Source organism: Stegastes partitus, unplaced genomic scaffold (genome assembly GCF_000690725.1).
Source record: "Stegastes partitus isolate 25-593 unplaced genomic scaffold, Stegastes_partitus-1.0.2 Scaffold386, whole genome shotgun sequence".
In the NCBI taxonomy this organism is placed as follows: Eukaryota; Metazoa; Chordata; class Actinopteri; family Pomacentridae; genus Stegastes; species Stegastes partitus.
This window is the reverse complement of record NW_007578117.1, coordinates 1-16,644: the sequence shown is the minus strand read 5'-3', so window position 1 is coordinate 16,644 and position 16,644 is coordinate 1. Positions and strand designations below refer to the sequence as shown.

Here is a 16,644-nt window from a genome sequence, read left to right as displayed (position 1 = left end):
CTCCAGCCCCCCATGACCCTGGTGAGGATTAAGCGGTGTGTAGATAATGAATGGATGGATGCTCTATGTGGGATCAGTTGGATATTTGCTGGCATTAATCTGTTGTCTTTGCTCATCAACACTTTATTAGATCTTCATTTCTCAGACTTGTGACCTCTGTGTGAACAAACCTTAAAGCAAACACGACTGGAATCGTATTTACGTGTCACTGTTGTTATTTATGCTGTTTTCCAGTCATGTCATTGTCGCCCAGTGTGTTGCCTTCAGGATTAAGGACGATGTTTTATTGCTACTCACACTCGACACACTCTGAGGCCTGACGGCAGCATATTTAACACATCAGCGTTTTGCTTCACTGTCCATGTGTCCACCATGTGCATGTTCCTGAGGCGCTGTTGACAGACCGAAGCCTCACTGAGGTTGCATGAGGAATGTTTCTGAAACAGCCTTGTGACATGATCGGGGTTACACCACCGCAGACATTTGTGAAATGTGCGTGTGTGGGTTCCTGCCGAGGTGACTTCACGGAAACAGAACATTTAAGCCCTGACATGTTTGTTTCCCCGTCGGCCTCCGTATGTATGTTTTAGCAACTGTTTGAGGTTTGTCACGAGGAGAAGTCCCTGAAACCACCGCACTCGTCCGAGATGTTGAAACGCACGCCCACAAAGACATTATAGTGGGGTTAATCCTGGTTTGGCAACAACACTTCTCATTTCACTGACATTTGACTGAAACTGTGATTAATTTAGATTTTAAAAAAATGTAATGGGATTCGTTAGAGCTACTTTCTGATAATGCTACGGTGGATTGTGAAAACCAGACCTGAGAATTAGGCTAGAAAAATCTTCATCTAGGGTCAGTTTAAACCCTGAAATAAAAATAGAGCTGAAGACACGTTTGTCTCTGAACAGTAGATTGCAGGATGGGGTTTTTCTGTGTTATTTAAATCAGTTGTGAAATGCACCTTTCTGCCCTGTGTCGCAGTGCCGGAGTTCCTCTTCACGCTCCGGTTCCCTTTTCTGCTTTGGTTCAGTTTGTGAATGTAAAAAGTTGCATTAACGTTTTTTTTTTCTCCACTAGAGGGACAAAGAACTCCAACACAAGCTGACAGACTCACAGCACGGCGCTGTTGTGCGTTTTTACAGTTGTTGTCATTAAAAAAAAAAAGCTGCTGTCATTATCACAGCACACGACTGGAATCCTTCTCTGGCTTCCTGAAGCCAAACAGGGTGAACAGCCTCAGTAGAGCTTCACAGGAGGAGACGTTCATCCATTCTGTTAATCTGAAAATACAGATGACTGCAGCTTTAAGAGCTGATCAACAGTCACGTTGTTTTAACGAAGCCCAATACAGACGCGGTGTTGTCCAAATGTTCTGCTGTTACAAGAGCAGCTTCGTCTGTGGTCGTCTGAGTGTTAATGGTCATTAAACCTCTGCTGATACGGTATCGGCGCTGCTGCTGCTACGACTGATAAAAGTATTTGTTTTTCAGACCTTTCATCATGCATTATGACCATTTTCTAGGACTTGTGAAAGGTTTCGTTCAGCATCAGAGGAGCCGGGAAACATTTAGCGTGTTCTGATGTGATGTAGTTTAATAGACGGAGTCGTGGTTCGTCTTCAGGTCCAAACCACAAGAAATGACCGACAGAGTGCAAAATATTCTGTTGTTAGTTTCTGTATGTCTCAAACACAACATGTGCTACTTCTCTTTTTTTTTTTTTTCTCTTGAAAATAGAAATGAAAAGTGAAATTTATTTATGAGAAATGTGACATCAGGATGCATTCAGTAATTTTGGAATTTTGCAGACGCTCATCTTCAAACGAGGACTGTTCCTCTGAGCTCAGAGTGTCCCGGAAATGTTAAATATCACACATTAAATACAGCAGAAGACACGTTTTTGTGTGGTTAGCCTTCTGCATATTACAACTGAAACAAAATCAAACTCGCTTTTTACGCTGTTTAAAAATAGCTGCACTCATCATTTGCATACGTGCGATGCTTCCTTAAAACAGCGTGTTTTTCATCCTCTATTTCAGGAGGACTCAGTCGCTTCATGGACCGAGCCCTGTGACCACATTCGGCCCGAAGGCATGCATGTTGCAGAACCCACTGGCAGTAATGTAAGTCCCAAACACAGTTTTTGTTGTTGTCATGAGAAGCGTTTGTGTCCTTGTGTTCCCGTGCAGTCATGAGTCAGCGTGCATGTTTGAATAACAGACTTTAATCTGTGTGTATCAACCAAAAAAATTCTAAAAGCGTTTGCTGCTGGTGCCGTTGGGTCCTGTTGGGCCTGCTTGGACCAGTACTGCTGGCGCCGTTGGGTCCTGTTGGTCCTGCGTGGACCAGTACTGCTGGTGTCCCTGATGATATTTGATATTTAGTCGTTGACTGGCTTTATTAGTTTTCTACATTCCATCCAGATGTTATCAGATATTCTGATAGCAGTTTAATGTGTCATCAAACTTCCTTTTCATGATACGTGCGACTTGACACGTTCAAAATCAGCCATCAGATGAGCATAAAGGCTGAAAAGGCACAGAGAGAGAGAGGAGTCTGATTTTCCTGTAGCACCGTGCCCTGCCCTCTCTCTGTCTGATAAACTCAATGGACCCATCTGGAACATCTGTCCTTTACATACCGCTGTCAGTCTCTTCAATGAAGCACAGCGCACATCATTTGCATAACCGACGCTAGACTCTGGTTCTACCTACAGACTAACAGCAGTCTGTCAGTAAACACTGTACATCGGCTCCAGCTTCAGCCCGATAGCTTCCTTCTCACACGTGCCGCTCCAGCTGCCAGTTCCTATTAATGCACGCTTTGAATTGCACTTTATAGATTTACGACCATGCAGCCGGTGCCTCAGCTGAGCCAACCGCAGCTGGTTGAGGGGCAGCGACGCACATCCACAAGCTGCAGAGGGTTAATTATTCAGAGCAGAGTCATTTTAAATGGAGGGAACCTTTAAACATACAGCGGTGACAGAACACCACGACACCTGAGACGCCTGCTAGCCACGTTAGCCTGTAGCCGAGTCATTAAAACCACAGAGGATGCCAGCGTGAAGATTAAAACCTGCTTTGGCTTTGAAACATATCGGCCACACTGCTGAGCATCACGGGGCAGAGGGACTTCACTGGTTTCTCAGAGAAGGAAACCGATTAATGAGCCAGTAAATGCAGCTTATAAATCTTTATTGTGTGCTTCTGCCACACAGTTTATGAGAATGTGTTAACCTTATAAGCCCGGGCTTCTGTTTAAATGTGCTAATATCCTCTTGTGTAACTTCCACGTCTGAAAAAATACAGTATATGGAAATATATATATTTGACTTTCATTTCAGGGAAACACTGAAAGCAAAGTTGTGCTTTATCGCTGTACATAGTTTTTCATTGTCAGATCGACTTTCTCACTTAATTCACATCGCCTTGGGTCTTTATTGGGTTCTGTGGGTTTAAATGGAGCTCGGTGGGCGTTCACTGCCTACCACAGGTTCTGTGCTAATAACAAAGATGTGTTCCAACTCGCTCACACGGATCAGACACCAGTCGACTGACTTTAATGTGCTGAGCGATACTGGTCCAGGTACTTTCACTGCAGAGATTCTGTCCACTCATCATGACAATGGTCAGCAGCGCTCTGGTCACGCCCTCAGGTGAAATGTGACCCGGTGCCAAGTAGGTTCAGAGCCGGCCGTATCAGCGCACCTTGGCCTCCGGTACACACCGGCTCCATATTGGATTAAAGGCACAAACAAATATTTATCACCTCATGTCTGATTTTAAAAACAAGAAAACTGTGTGTCTGAACAGGCGTATAGCGTCGGTGTCACCAGCTGCAGGTTTCAGGCGCCGCTTTCTTTCAGTCTGGTCCTTAGAAAGTCAAACAGGCAGCCAGAGGTCAGGTGACTGATTTGACTAGTCAAAGGTTTGGCTTCACAAAGTCATGGTTACGTTGTCTGAATGTTTGGAAGGCGTGTCCTGTGTCTGCTCATCTATTCTCACAGACATTCATACATTCAGCTGAACGCTCTCTCTGCTTGTGAAATGAAGACAAAAGTTCAGAAACAAGTTTAAAAGCAAGACAGGAAGGTGTCCAGTAGCACGAGCCTGAAGGAGCCCAGTGATGGAGGATGTGAAGGCTGTGTGCTAAACCACACATGCCAACATAGGAAAAGAAAACTATCGCTGCTCAGTATTATGGGATAGAGGAAGATCCTGGTCATTCCCTTCATTTCAAATCGTTCTCAGATCACCGTATGCTAAGATCCTACAGTGTGAGAGTCAGAAACCAAATAATTCCCCTTTAAGCAACACTCGGTGGCAATGGGGAAGAAAAACTGTCTTTGCAAACAGGAAGAAACCTCGGACAGAACCAGAATCGGGGCGGGCGGCTGTTTGCCTCGACCAGCCGGGGTGAGAGGAGAAGGAAGAGAGAAAAGAGGAGCGTTGAGAAATAACGGGCCGGTCGGTGACACCAGTACCCAGAAAGCTGAGCCGGAGATACCTGCAGGGAGAGAAGATAGGACGAGATGCAAGCTATGGAAGAGAGAGGAGGCTCCACAAAGTTAATGACAGGAAATAAAGCTTTAGGTTTAATCTTAAGACAGAAAGTTGGTTTAACAGGAGAGACATCTGATTCTAGTTTTGGATCCTGTGAGAGCCACAGGTCAGGTCTGCTCTGTTAGAATAAGATGTAGGACTGAAACGATGAGACCTTTGCGATATTACGGAGTTTGTATGTCAGGAGAAGGATCTTAAAATCTATTCTGTGACTGTTTCGTTACGTTTAGGATGTTTTTGTCAGTGTGCTGCATTTCTGAATATCCACAAACGTAAGAGAATATTTTAATATGATAGTTTGACAGCTTCATTTAACTCGGTATCTCCAGAGCTTTCACATAAGACGCAGTCAAATCCACTCCAACTTTATAAAGTTTCTCAGAACCAGCTGTTGGAACAATGTACGGGAGGTGTTGGTCCATTTCATGCAGTTCTGAGCCTCTAGATCCGGTTTGTCAAACTCATTTTCATCCAGGGCCACATAAACGACTCCTTAACATACTGCAGATAATTGTCTCTGCATTTGATTATTATTATTTATTCTACGTACAAATACTGAGCATGCCTTCACCTAGAAGTAAACATATGTAGGCTCATTGCTGTGTAATTATAAAACCAATTATAACATTATATGACATAAATCCCATTCATTGATCAGATTAGGAAACACACATCACTCGCGGGCCGCATAAAATGACGTAGTGGGCTGGATTTGGCCCCCGGGCCTTGAGTTTGACACATGCTCTAGATGCAATACTATCCAACTAGCAGTGGAACATGTCTCGTTTAATTATATAACACAATGCAAGTCACCAGCATAACTTACTACGTACACAATCACGTTGGCATCACTCTGACACACAATCAACACAAGTGGATGACTTCACAAAGGTACGCAGGTGTGTGATTGTTCTGGAGCTGTTGTGTTTGATTGTGTCAAAGACAATAGGAGCTCAGTCATGTCAGAGTTATGAAAGACTCCTGACGTCTTCCAGTCAAAGCGTGGCCACTCTGCTGTTGACCTGTTGACAGTCACGTAAGGGTTTTCCAGCGCTGATTATTTGAAGGATTAGCGTTCTCAAAGCGGCTAGACAGGTTAAAAGTAGTAAAACCAGGCTATCTTTGTTCAGGCTGCGCTGCCTTTAGGCCTTGTTCCACATATTCTGTGTTTTCTAACATATTTGTGCGTTCTATATTCTGTGGGCAGTAGTCGTTGTGTGTTAGTGCACGAGGAGGAAGATGAGGGTGAAATGTCGAGCTTCTGCACTGGAGACCCGGGTGGTCCTCTGTGGGAGGGTGTGGTTCTGATACTGATCGGGCTGAATGGACTCCATTCGGGTGTCGCTCGTCCCCGACACCCGAATCACACCCCGAAACGAAACCCACCAGAGGAGTCGTTCTAGAGGCAGCCATGCCGGTTTGTTCCATGTTTTGTCCCGTTTATTTCATATTCTTCACAAACTAGTGTCAGACTGTGAACCACGTGGAGTAATGTGAGTTTTAGTCGACAGTTTTTTAAGATTCAAGTTTTTTATTGGTCTCAGACACAGTCATAGCTGGTGTAAGGTGCAGTGAGATGTGTTGTGAACCTGTTCCACACCAAAACAATATTAAAAAGATAAATAAGAATAAAGAATAAAACACACAAGAAGTAAAATATATATATGAATGTATACACATATGTATATATAGAGAGAGAGAAATAGCAGAAATAAATAAATCAAATTTCCAAACAGTGCAAAAAGGTATAAACAAAGAACATAATAATAAGATGATGTACATATATATATATATACAGGGTGAAAAGTGCCGTAGACACGATGCTGGTCTCCTGCCTGTGTGTCTGTTTGCTATGAAACAAACCAGATTCAAACCGCGTTCAACGTCTTCTGTCCAGTTAGTTAATTTTTTACTCCTGATTACAGTTTTAACAGAAGCTTTAATTAAATCTGCGCATATTTAATGTCTTCATTTATGCAGCTCTTATCAATACAAGCTTTCAAACATCATGCAAACCAGAATATAAAAACACAGCAGAAAGATAAGAAATGCCATAAACTGTCTGTTCAAATTCACAATAAATAGCAGCTGTAGGATGTAAATATGTCAGAATAAAACGTAGCTCACAGACCGACCTGTGGAAGTGATGTTGAAGCAAACTGCCGCCTCAGTCGTCTTCTGGTTTCTTATCTTTTACATCTAAACTGCGTTTGAATACCACACCTGATCTGTTAGATTTCACTAATGTTGGAGTTCCCATCGTACTGTGGACGATGTCATATCCAATGCTATGAGACGTTCTCAGTTTACTGGACAAGGAAGTTTATTTTCAGAAACAGTTGCTTAATAGACTTGAAAAGACCTGGCGCTGGCGTTCTAGTCAGTGTTCTTACTGTAACGAGGCATCAGGAAGCTGCAGCACAACGTTTTATTGTTTCCTTCATTCACCTGACAGAACCTCTTTTTTTTTGTTTGTTTGTTTGTTTTTGATAGACTGAAATATAAACTCTAAAAAATCAGTGATCTGCCTCCCCTCTCATGCTTAGTTAATTGCTATACTTGGTGGTAGAATACCTGTCATTGTGGTGAATGTGCAGGTTTCAGGAGCAGCTGTGTTGTTGTTTCAGTGAATCATACCTGCTGCACAACAAAAGCCCTTCCCTGAAATGGGCGGGTCCAACACAGCAGAGTGGGCGGGGACTGAGATAAAGTCAACCTTAAGACGAGTGAGAGCTTTATTTCAGCGGCAGAATGCACCAGGAAGGTTTAGTGTTAAGTCCTCCCCGGGACAAATATAGCCACGGCGAACCCGGCTGGAGGGGTTGTTAGCTGATCCCGGGGCCGACCACAGCGCATGGAGAGACTGTCAGACGGCCTGGGGCTGACTCACAGCTTGACCACGAGAAGTGAAGTGACTCCGTTGCTAAAGCTGCTCCACAATGTGCAGCATTCGAGGAAGTAGTTAGAGACAGAATGAGCTGTTTTGTCGGAGCGGGTCGCCAGGACAGAGCCCCGTTCTCCAGCAGCTGAGTCAGCCTGAAGCAGCATCCTTGTTACATGTGTACAGCCATGAAGATCAACTCGTACGTACTGCAGGAGGCTTCTGGGAGCCACGGCGAGAACAGAGTGTGGAAATGGTAAGAGGACCTTTCAGCATCTTCCCTGTCCTTGTATCAGCAGAGAGAGAATATATGTGATGGGTGACGTATTAACTGGAGCACCGGTTGACTGCTGGCCAGATGTTCCTGCTCTGTATCAGCTGATAGTAATGTTTAACTGATGGAGCCACAGGGCAGAGAACAGTTTTTGCCTTTTTCTGAGTTGTGTGTTGGGCTGTAGTGGATCTGGTGTGATGTGGAGGTTTAGTTTTTCCATGTCACTGATCGCATGTTATCACAGGCCAGCTGTGGCGCACTGGGACGGCGCTGTTGAATGGAAGGGGAAGGTCAGGGTGTGGATGCTTTGAGTGGTCGGATGAAAAATATGCTCATGAATAGATCAGAGCCGTTTCAAATGCTAATGAAGTTTCATGCGATTGTATTTGTCTGCACAGTTTCAGATGTTTGCACCTGTTGGTGCTCGGGCCACTCACATGGAGAGGTTCTAGTGCGTCTGACTGGTCTGTCAGCCGGTACCGCCTCACTGGGTTAGACTGCATTGTGCTGTTTGGGGTTTTTTGTTGGACAGAAAAAAAAAAAGAAAAAAAAAACAGGAACTGGATATGTCATAATTATGCTACTTTCTTGTGTTATTTGTTGGGACAGAAGAGTGTCGTGTGTGTGTGTGTGTTTGATTTAATTTGAAGCACAGTGTTCAGCATTAGGGGAAGTGTTTTATTCCAGATAAACTGATTTTAGAGGATATAATGTGTTCTCCTGGGAGGATGCTCATAGGGCTGGTCCGAAAGGCAGTTTCTGGTCTCCGGATGTTCATCGATCGGTTGGACAATGCGACTATTCGGAGATCAAAAAGGCTATCCCGATACCAGCACAGCGACCGAATATTTAAATGTTGGGCTATTGGGGTCCAGCCCTGGTGCTCAGGAGGAGAGAACGCCTGTGTGGTCCTCTGTCAGTGTGTCACGTCATTCAGAAGAACCCTACAACAGCAGCTTCAAGTGTTATCGTGGCACCTTCAGGCAACCACATGGACTGTCAGCGCGAGTGTGTGAACGCTGCCTTTTAATAGTCAGATGTACTGTAGGATTCATAGTAGATGATGTAACTCTGTTAGTGGAGTTATTACAGCCCTTAGATACCCAGAACAGTCAATCAAAGAGCAATGGGAGCGTAGAGGTGAACACATGGGGCGGGGCAGTCGCTGTTGTCATTGTGTTGGTAGAAACTCGGCCGGCCACGCCTCCGATAATGAATTAGTCGATGTAATATGTATTTATGTGCTAAAACAAAGCCGGCCAGACGAGTGTCACGGAGACGCTTCACCTCTCGCTTTAAAGGCGTTCACCGTTCTGACTGACTGACCAGAAACTCCAGCAGGTCCGGCTGCCTCGCTTTAGCGCTGAGACGTACCGACGACCTGCACAGACGAGATGTAGGGTTAATTATTAAATGCATTAATCAGTAAATATTCATTCTTCCGCCCCTGTTGCTTTTGGAGGTATTGAATGTATCCTCCTGCATGGGAGGCGTTCACACAACTTTACTGACAAGTTGAATCATCTGTTCTGAAGTGTCCAAACAGAGAAGTTGCTTTGAGCACATCAGCAGCTTTTTCCTCGTTCTCTTATTTAGCGTCAGTGATTTGTGCAACAGATTGGACGAGGCCTGAACCTGCCCTTTCTCAGAATGTGATTAAAAGTCCTAGTGTATGTTCTATGGTGGCGTCTTTCATGACGGAGAACGTTGTGGTCAGGACCGTGTCGGAGTCGCTCTGCCTGCGAGTACAGTTTACGTATTGATCATATAATGTTTATCTTTAAATCTATTACACGAGGCTTCAAACTTTCATCGCCTGATTTAGGGGAAGGTGAAGTAGAGGAACTCAGGATGCGTGTAGCAGCACGTTAGCGTTGCGATTGTTAAAAATCTTGTTATATATTAATACGTTTCAAAACGGACTTCTTGCGTAAGAACGACAACAATAAATGATTGTAGGAGCAGCTACAGTCGGCCTGTTGTGGAGTCAGTCGTTTCCTAATACGTGTGGCCGAGCTGCAACTAATGACAGCCATAACTAACCAACGCCAACAGACCTCAGCATTGTTAAACAACATGTGAATTAATCCCCCTTTTCCTATCAGACCATGCAGGAAAATCCACATTTCATGCTTCCTCTCTGGTCACTCCTTTATCATGTTTTGTCCCTGAGGACATCACCACAGCGGCTCTGAACTCACCACCGTGTACAAGTTTTAAAATCAGTTTGGGCTCCAGTCCTCCTCCTCATACAGCGCTCTTACTGCTTGATTTTTTAAATAAATCCTAGTGTTTTGTAAACGCTGTGAGGAGTGAAGTTGAGGTGAGGACCTGCTCACAGCGTGCAGGGTCAGGACTGTGTGGAAACAGTGTTAAACTGTAAGCTGAGCTAATTGGATCGGCGCTGGTGATGATAAACAATCTTCACTCCGTTAACAGATCTTACATCAGCTGAGATGTGTGGCTCAAGTCCCAGATCTGGACTGCTGTAAGATTCCTTTGTGATTCGGCCATTTTAGTTCTGTTCTGTGTGAGTCTGTAATAGTTCCATCTGTATGTTCAGGCACATTCAGGACCCCGCCAGCCAGAGACTGACGTGGAACAAGCCGCCAAAAAGTGTCCTTGTCATCAAGAAGGTCCGAGACGCCAGCCTGCTCCAGCCTTTCAAAGAGCTCTGCATGTTCCTCACCGAGGTATGACCGTGTTTTGTTCCTGCCGACGTTGTTCTGTGTTTTAGATGATTTTCTTGCAGCGTGTCGTGTAGCGTGAGCGACGTGTAGTGACAGTATCATACATCACGCTTCACTCTGTGTGCTGCTGCAGGTGAAAAACATGATTGTTTACGTGGAAAACAAAGTTCTGGAGGACCCGGCGATATCAGGCGATGAAAACTTCGGAGCCATTATTAAGAAATTCTGCACTTTTAGAGAAGGTATGAAAACTGCTCACCTTTAATTCAAGAGTTAAAAACAAAAACAAACACTTTTTTATGATGATTTATCGTCTTTGTATTTGTCAGATCTCGACGACATCTCCAATCGTGTCGACTTCATCATCTGTCTTGGTGGAGATGGAACGTTGCTGTATGCGTCTTCACTCTTCCAGGTATCCACCCAGGTGTTCCTCCTCCTGTCACTTTAAAGGCAGCGTGTTGTGTGTTTGTACACCTTTTGCTACAGCTGTCTTCTTTTTGTTTATTTGCAGGAGAGTGTTCCACCAGTTATGGCCTTCCACCTGGGCTCCCTGGGCTTTCTGACACCTTTCAAGTTTGACACCTACCAGTCTCAGGTCACCCAAATCATTGAAGGTAGCTAAACGTTCTCTGTCCTGTCTATCAGCCACCAGCGAGCATCCCCTGTTTGGTTGTTAAGCCGAGGTTGTTGTGTGTAGGTAACGCTGCCATCGTCCTGCGAAGTCGCTTGAAAGTCCGGGTGCTTAAAGAGAACTGGGAGAAGAAAGCCAGAGTGGACGAGAAGGGCATCATTCTGACCAACGGAGACATCGAAAGTAGTCGCAAAGCTGTGCAGTATCAGGTAACCGCTGCCTTCATATCCACCCTCTGATAGCCACGAGCTGATTGTTCTGTTTATCATTTCTTATTAAGGGATCCAGCCCTGCTAGATTACAGGTTTTGGTTCTCCAAAATGTTTGTCAGTCGGCTGCAGGGTGTAGCTGCACTCTGCTCAGTTCACAGTAAATAGGCCACGGGCTCACCCATGTAGCGTAATTATCATGACTCAGCCGTCCTCACCTGCCGCCTGTAGGCTTTTACCTGTTGTTCAACAACAACACAACAAACGCTGTCATGAGTTGATGTATGGCTCCAACTGCAGGAATGAGGTTAATGGTCTCCAACAAGCACGAATCCAACAAAGTGGTCTGTTGGTGACGTCAGCGGCGTAGGTTCACCGGGTCGGGACAAACAGGAAGTTACACTTTGTTTTCATCTGATGTGTTTCAGGTTCTGAATGAGGTGGTGGTGGACAGAGGACCGTCCTCCTATCTGTCCAACGTCGACCTCTTCCTGGACGGACACCTCATCACAACAGTCCAGGGAGATGGTGAGTGGGCAGCCTGTCTTTACGCTCAGCGGTGTGGGCGAACACTTAAAAAACACGAGTACAGCTTTGTGACCGCCCAGACAGGAAGGTCTGTGGACGGGGCAGAGTTTAGTTTCTGCACCTCTGGCTGAGCTTCGCCTCCCAGGAAGCCATGTACTCGTTGTACAGACGTTTCTAGATGTTGTGTTAAAGACGGTGGTAGAAAATTGCAGCAAAATATTTAAAGAATGCGAAAAATCTCCGTCCACAAAAGTAGTTCAAACTGTTTCCAGCAATCTGAAAATAAACTTCACAGTTTTGCAAAAAAAACAAGATGAAATTCTGCCATTAGAGAGGATTTAGGACGTTTTCTGAAAAAGAATGAATGATTTTCCTAAATAAGTTCTGTCACTGGAAACACAAAGACTGAGCTGCTGTTTCTGTTGACTTTCTTTTTGTATTCTTTGACTCCAGACAGCGAGAAACACGACAGATAGCAGCTGACACTAAAGAATAATTACAGCTTGCCTGATTGGAAACACTTGGCTCTGTTTTCTGACAGCTGATGAACATCTGGGGCGTGTTCCCGTATGACCACACAGTGCAGCAGATCAAGTTCTAGTGTGTGCTTCACAGTGTCTGGCTCAAGTGCAAGTGAGGTCACCTGAGCGCTCAGACAGGTGGTTTAAGCAAGTAGTTTGTACCAGTTGTGTGCATATTTCACACAACGGTACGTACTTGTAGGTACGCTTAAGTTCCTGAAAGGAGAAAGTATGTCATCTGGAGCCCAGGGGTGGTTTAGCTTCTGGCTTCTCCTGCTCTGTTTCTGAGGTGTGGTGTAGCTTACGCAGCTTAGTTGATCCACTCCAGAGTTGTTGAAGGTCCCATTTCGTGGCCCTTTTCACCAAATTCATACAAGTTTCACACGTCCCCATGAAGTGAAACTATAGCAAAGATGTTTTGATTTAAGCCCTGTTCAATACGCGCTACTTTATGTTGTGATATTTTAAGTTTTCACCGCTGAAAAATAAAATACAGCCAATTCCCCAATAAAGAGAAGTAAACAGAAGCACTGGCTGAGTTTTGGTTGTCCTGAAGCACATGAAAACCTACACAGTCCTGGTGTATTGGTTTCAAATGAAGGTTTAACCATCTCTAAATGTCCCTGAATGTTCCCTCAAAGCTCTGACCTGTGGGCATCAAAGTTAATGGTAATATCAGGGAAATCAGTTGCACAAGTGTCCATTGTTGTGGTGACAGGAAGCCTTTTAGCTCCTCAGATGCTGGGAGTGCATGAAGGCTGTTGTGTTCACTCTTGCAGCCAACAGCAGAATATGTGTATCTGTGCTCATTCCTGAGACATTTTAGAGTTCATAGAAGCAGCTCTACCTGGTGAACATCTTACCAGGAAGCAGCAGGCAGGGACTTGGATATGTTGTGTGCTGGAGTTTCTTCTGGCTGAAAACAGTGAATGTGTCTCTGTGTCCCCTCAGGTGTGATCGTATCGACACCTACAGGCAGCACAGCGTACGCAGTGGCTGCAGGAGCCTCCATGATCCATCCCAACGTCCCAGCCATCATGATCACCCCCATCTGCCCACACTCGCTGTCCTTCAGACCCATCGTGGTGCCTGCCGGGGTGGAGCTCAAGGTATTTACACCAAATGTGTGAGGAAGTGGTTTGCTCTGCACTCAAAGCGTTTGGCAAACTCGCAGCATGTCGTTTCACAAATATGTCTGTAGCATGTCGTCAATCCATTAATCAAACACAAGTGCTATTACCAAGAGCACCTTTTAACTAGAACAATTAAAGTTAAATTCTGGTAGATCAATCGTAGCAGCTGGACCTGCTTGAGTTCCTTGAAGACGTTCCACCTCTCATCCAAGAGGCTTCATCAGCTCTGACTGACTAGTTGGGAGTTCCACATCCTGATATCCTGAAGGAGTCATTAACACCTGAGTTTCTGTTGAGGGTTTGTTGCTCCTCCCGTCCTCCTGCCACGATGGGAAACGAACCCCATGAAGCCTCTTGGACGAGAGGTGGAACGTCTTCAAGGAACTCAACCAAGTCCAGTTGCTATGATTAAACCATGAGAACGATTCCACATCCCAAAAGAGAGAGCCAGCCATGCTTTCTAGACAACTATAGCATTACATTAGAAGTAAATGAAAGTAATTTTGAAGTTCGGTACATTTAAGAACCTCATCTGAATTGACCACAACATGTTTCCTGTCAACCGCACAAACCAAACCTTGTTCTTTGTGGGATTTCTCAACGTTGCTTCCTTGTTATTTCTCAGATAATGCTGTCACGGGATGCCAGAAACACAGCCTGGGTATCATTTGATGGCAGAAAGAGACAAGAGATCTGCCACGGAGACAGGTTAGTCCACATACCGGGCACCGTCAGGCCACACACACAACAAAGGGGAAACAGAGTAAACGAACCAAGACAAAGCCTGCAGACTGAGTAATGGATGAGTTCAGCTGCCTCAACACTTCCATTATGTAACCCTATCAACCTGCTTAATGGGCTTTAGGCCATGACTGTCCACTGAGCCACGTCCAACTTCTTTCTTTATGTAACTCATCCACACATAATCACCTTCCTGGTTCTTGAGACGAGTGTTGCCCCACAAGGAAGTCGTGTTGCTGCACACGATGTCAACACCTCCTTTTGTTCTAACATTGCAGACTTTTCTTCCATTATGTGTGTGAGACAAACCCTTGACTGTCTTTTTTTGTTTTTTCTTCCCATCACTGTTCCAGTATTACCATCACCACTTCCTGCTTCCCCGTTCCCTCCATCTGTTTCCGGGACCCGGTCAACGACTGGTTCGAGAGCCTGGCTCAGTGTCTGCACTGGAACGTGAGGAAGAAGCAGAACTACCTTAGCTCAGAGGACGAGGAGTTCTGAGGCTACGAGATCTCCTCTGAGGTCTCCGGGACTCGACCGCGCTCTGTTTTATGTGTTCACGGACGGACAGTATTACCAAACTCTTTTCAAAAACGTCTGTTGCTCTTCACACGGATTGAAACGATTCCACAGAATACTTTCTATCGATCCCAAAAAAAACAAAAAACGCTTCTGTCGCCATCTTTTATGTTGTGTTTTAGTGGAAGAAATGTGAGGTAGTGAGAGACGAGCTTTGAAATCCCAAAGTCCTAAAATTAAACAGAATATTTTGGTCGTTTTTAGCGAGCTGTCGTTGGCTGAAGACGTAATGAAACAGAAATTACAAAAAAATACTAATAATGTTGTTAAATAACTTGATCGAGTTTTAATCATGTCTAGTTGATTCATAAGATTTGGGACACTTTGGGCTCCGTAGAAAACAAACGTTGAGCCGGTCGTGCTCGTGCTCGTCCAAGAACCAGCAGCACCAAGCTAACAACAAGTCTGCATATGTTCAGCTCTACATTATGTGTTGGCTCATTTAAATTTAGGATTTTTTGAACGGAGTTTGGCCCGCTATCGGTAACGGATGTGTAAAACTGTTCCTAGTAGAGAAAATTTGACTAGTAATCAGAAGGAAGGACAACTCTTGGGTGGAACCAAAATGCACAAAGGTGGGTTGGCGGTTATTGCAGAACCCTTGATGGATGTTATCAGGCCTGTTGTTGCACTTTTGAATCCTGGAGACAGATGCAGGGACACGACCGCTTCTCTACAAACAGCGAAAGCTCATTCTGTCCGTAGAGGCTGAAGGCCGAGTTGCACTATTAAGGAAAAGGAATCAGACGCATCAGGAAAAACACTGTAACGCCATCAACAAGTGTTGTTGTTTTTTCTTCGTTGAGGGGAAGAGCAGATTTCCAGTACAGCAGTGGCCCGACTGTACAGACTGTGCCTTAAACACTGGTAACATTAATGTAGAGAAATCTTATTTTTCGAGGTTTACATCGTGTCTGTCGTATTTTTTTATGACGCACTTGCACATCTGTAACCGTGTGCACCGTGCCCCATGTCGACTGTCGTATCCATCAGCAGCACGTGATTGAATTGTATTTAACGTCGCGTCACATCTCTACGTTCAGTTGAACGCGAATCATTCCAGGCAGAGACCGCGGCTCAGATGTCTTTATCTTTTTGATGTCCGCTTTTTAAAAATGTCCGTTTAAGCCATAGCTGAACTTTTAAAAAAGTATATTTTCTAGACCAATGTCTGTGGGTGGTTTACTGCTCGGTGTGGAGGAACTATTACAGACTTCCAATCAGTTCGTCTGCCGCTGTGCAGCCTTCGTTGAACACTTCTAGGTGGCCTACCCGACACGCCAGGTGTACAGATGTTATTATATACGTTATAAAGTGGTTCTGCAAAATGTGTTGGGGTGAGACGACGAACATCACCTGTTGAAACTCAGCAAGACAGGCCGAGCTCTGAAAGGCAATCATTCCTTTAACTCTTGAGTGTGTATATAAATGTAATGCTTGTATGAGATGTATTTTGTAAAGTCCACATGTTTATTAACTGGTTTACAGTGTATTATTAATGAAAATAAATCTATTTGGTACTTTTTTACATTAAGTATGTGTTAGCAGCTCTAATTACTACAGTACAGTGAAACACTTGTACGTCTACATTTATTCTGAATGCATTCCAGGACAACATGAATAGTCGACCTTTTAGGAAAGATGCTGGCGTGTTTGTTTCACACGACGGTTTGAGCCCGGTTCTGCTCGGAGGCCCGGGCTCTGACCTCTGAGGCGTCGTCGGCTCTCAAAGTGCTTTTCACTTTTGTAACTCTAACTTTTGTATCATTAAGTTTGTTAATGTTTCTAATTTTTTTTTTCCCCCAAAAGACTTTAATAAACAGAAAGTTTAACCAGGAAGTGTGTGTTTGGGTGTTTGATCCACGCCAGAGAGCTGCTCGTCAG

The 16,644-nt window shown here is 44.6% G+C and overlaps 1 protein-coding gene across 2 annotated transcripts in view; it reads left to right on the top strand.

Annotated features, from left to right (window-relative positions):
• Positions 1 to 16,599, top strand: part of nadka (NAD kinase a) — a 19,803-nt gene extending 3,204 nt beyond the window's left edge. The window contains exons 3-12 of one of the 2 annotated variants that reach the window (XM_008285079.1): positions 2,045 to 2,128; positions 10,289 to 10,418; positions 10,549 to 10,657; positions 10,745 to 10,830; positions 10,930 to 11,032; positions 11,116 to 11,258; positions 11,687 to 11,786; positions 13,259 to 13,416; positions 14,066 to 14,148; positions 14,535 to 16,599. In XM_008285079.1, coding sequence (XP_008283301.1) covers positions 2,045 to 2,128; positions 10,289 to 10,418; positions 10,549 to 10,657; positions 10,745 to 10,830; positions 10,930 to 11,032; positions 11,116 to 11,258; positions 11,687 to 11,786; positions 13,259 to 13,416; positions 14,066 to 14,148; positions 14,535 to 14,682 — 1,144 coding nt within the window. In that variant the 3' untranslated portion in view covers positions 14,683 to 16,599. Of the gene's footprint in view, positions 1 to 2,044; positions 2,129 to 7,321; positions 7,708 to 10,288; positions 10,419 to 10,548; positions 10,658 to 10,744; positions 10,831 to 10,929; positions 11,033 to 11,115; positions 11,259 to 11,686; positions 11,787 to 13,258; positions 13,417 to 14,065; positions 14,149 to 14,534 lie in introns of those variants that run through there. The other variant, XM_008285080.1, reaches the window with a different exon arrangement.
• Positions 16,600 to 16,644: the final 45 nt, after the last annotated feature.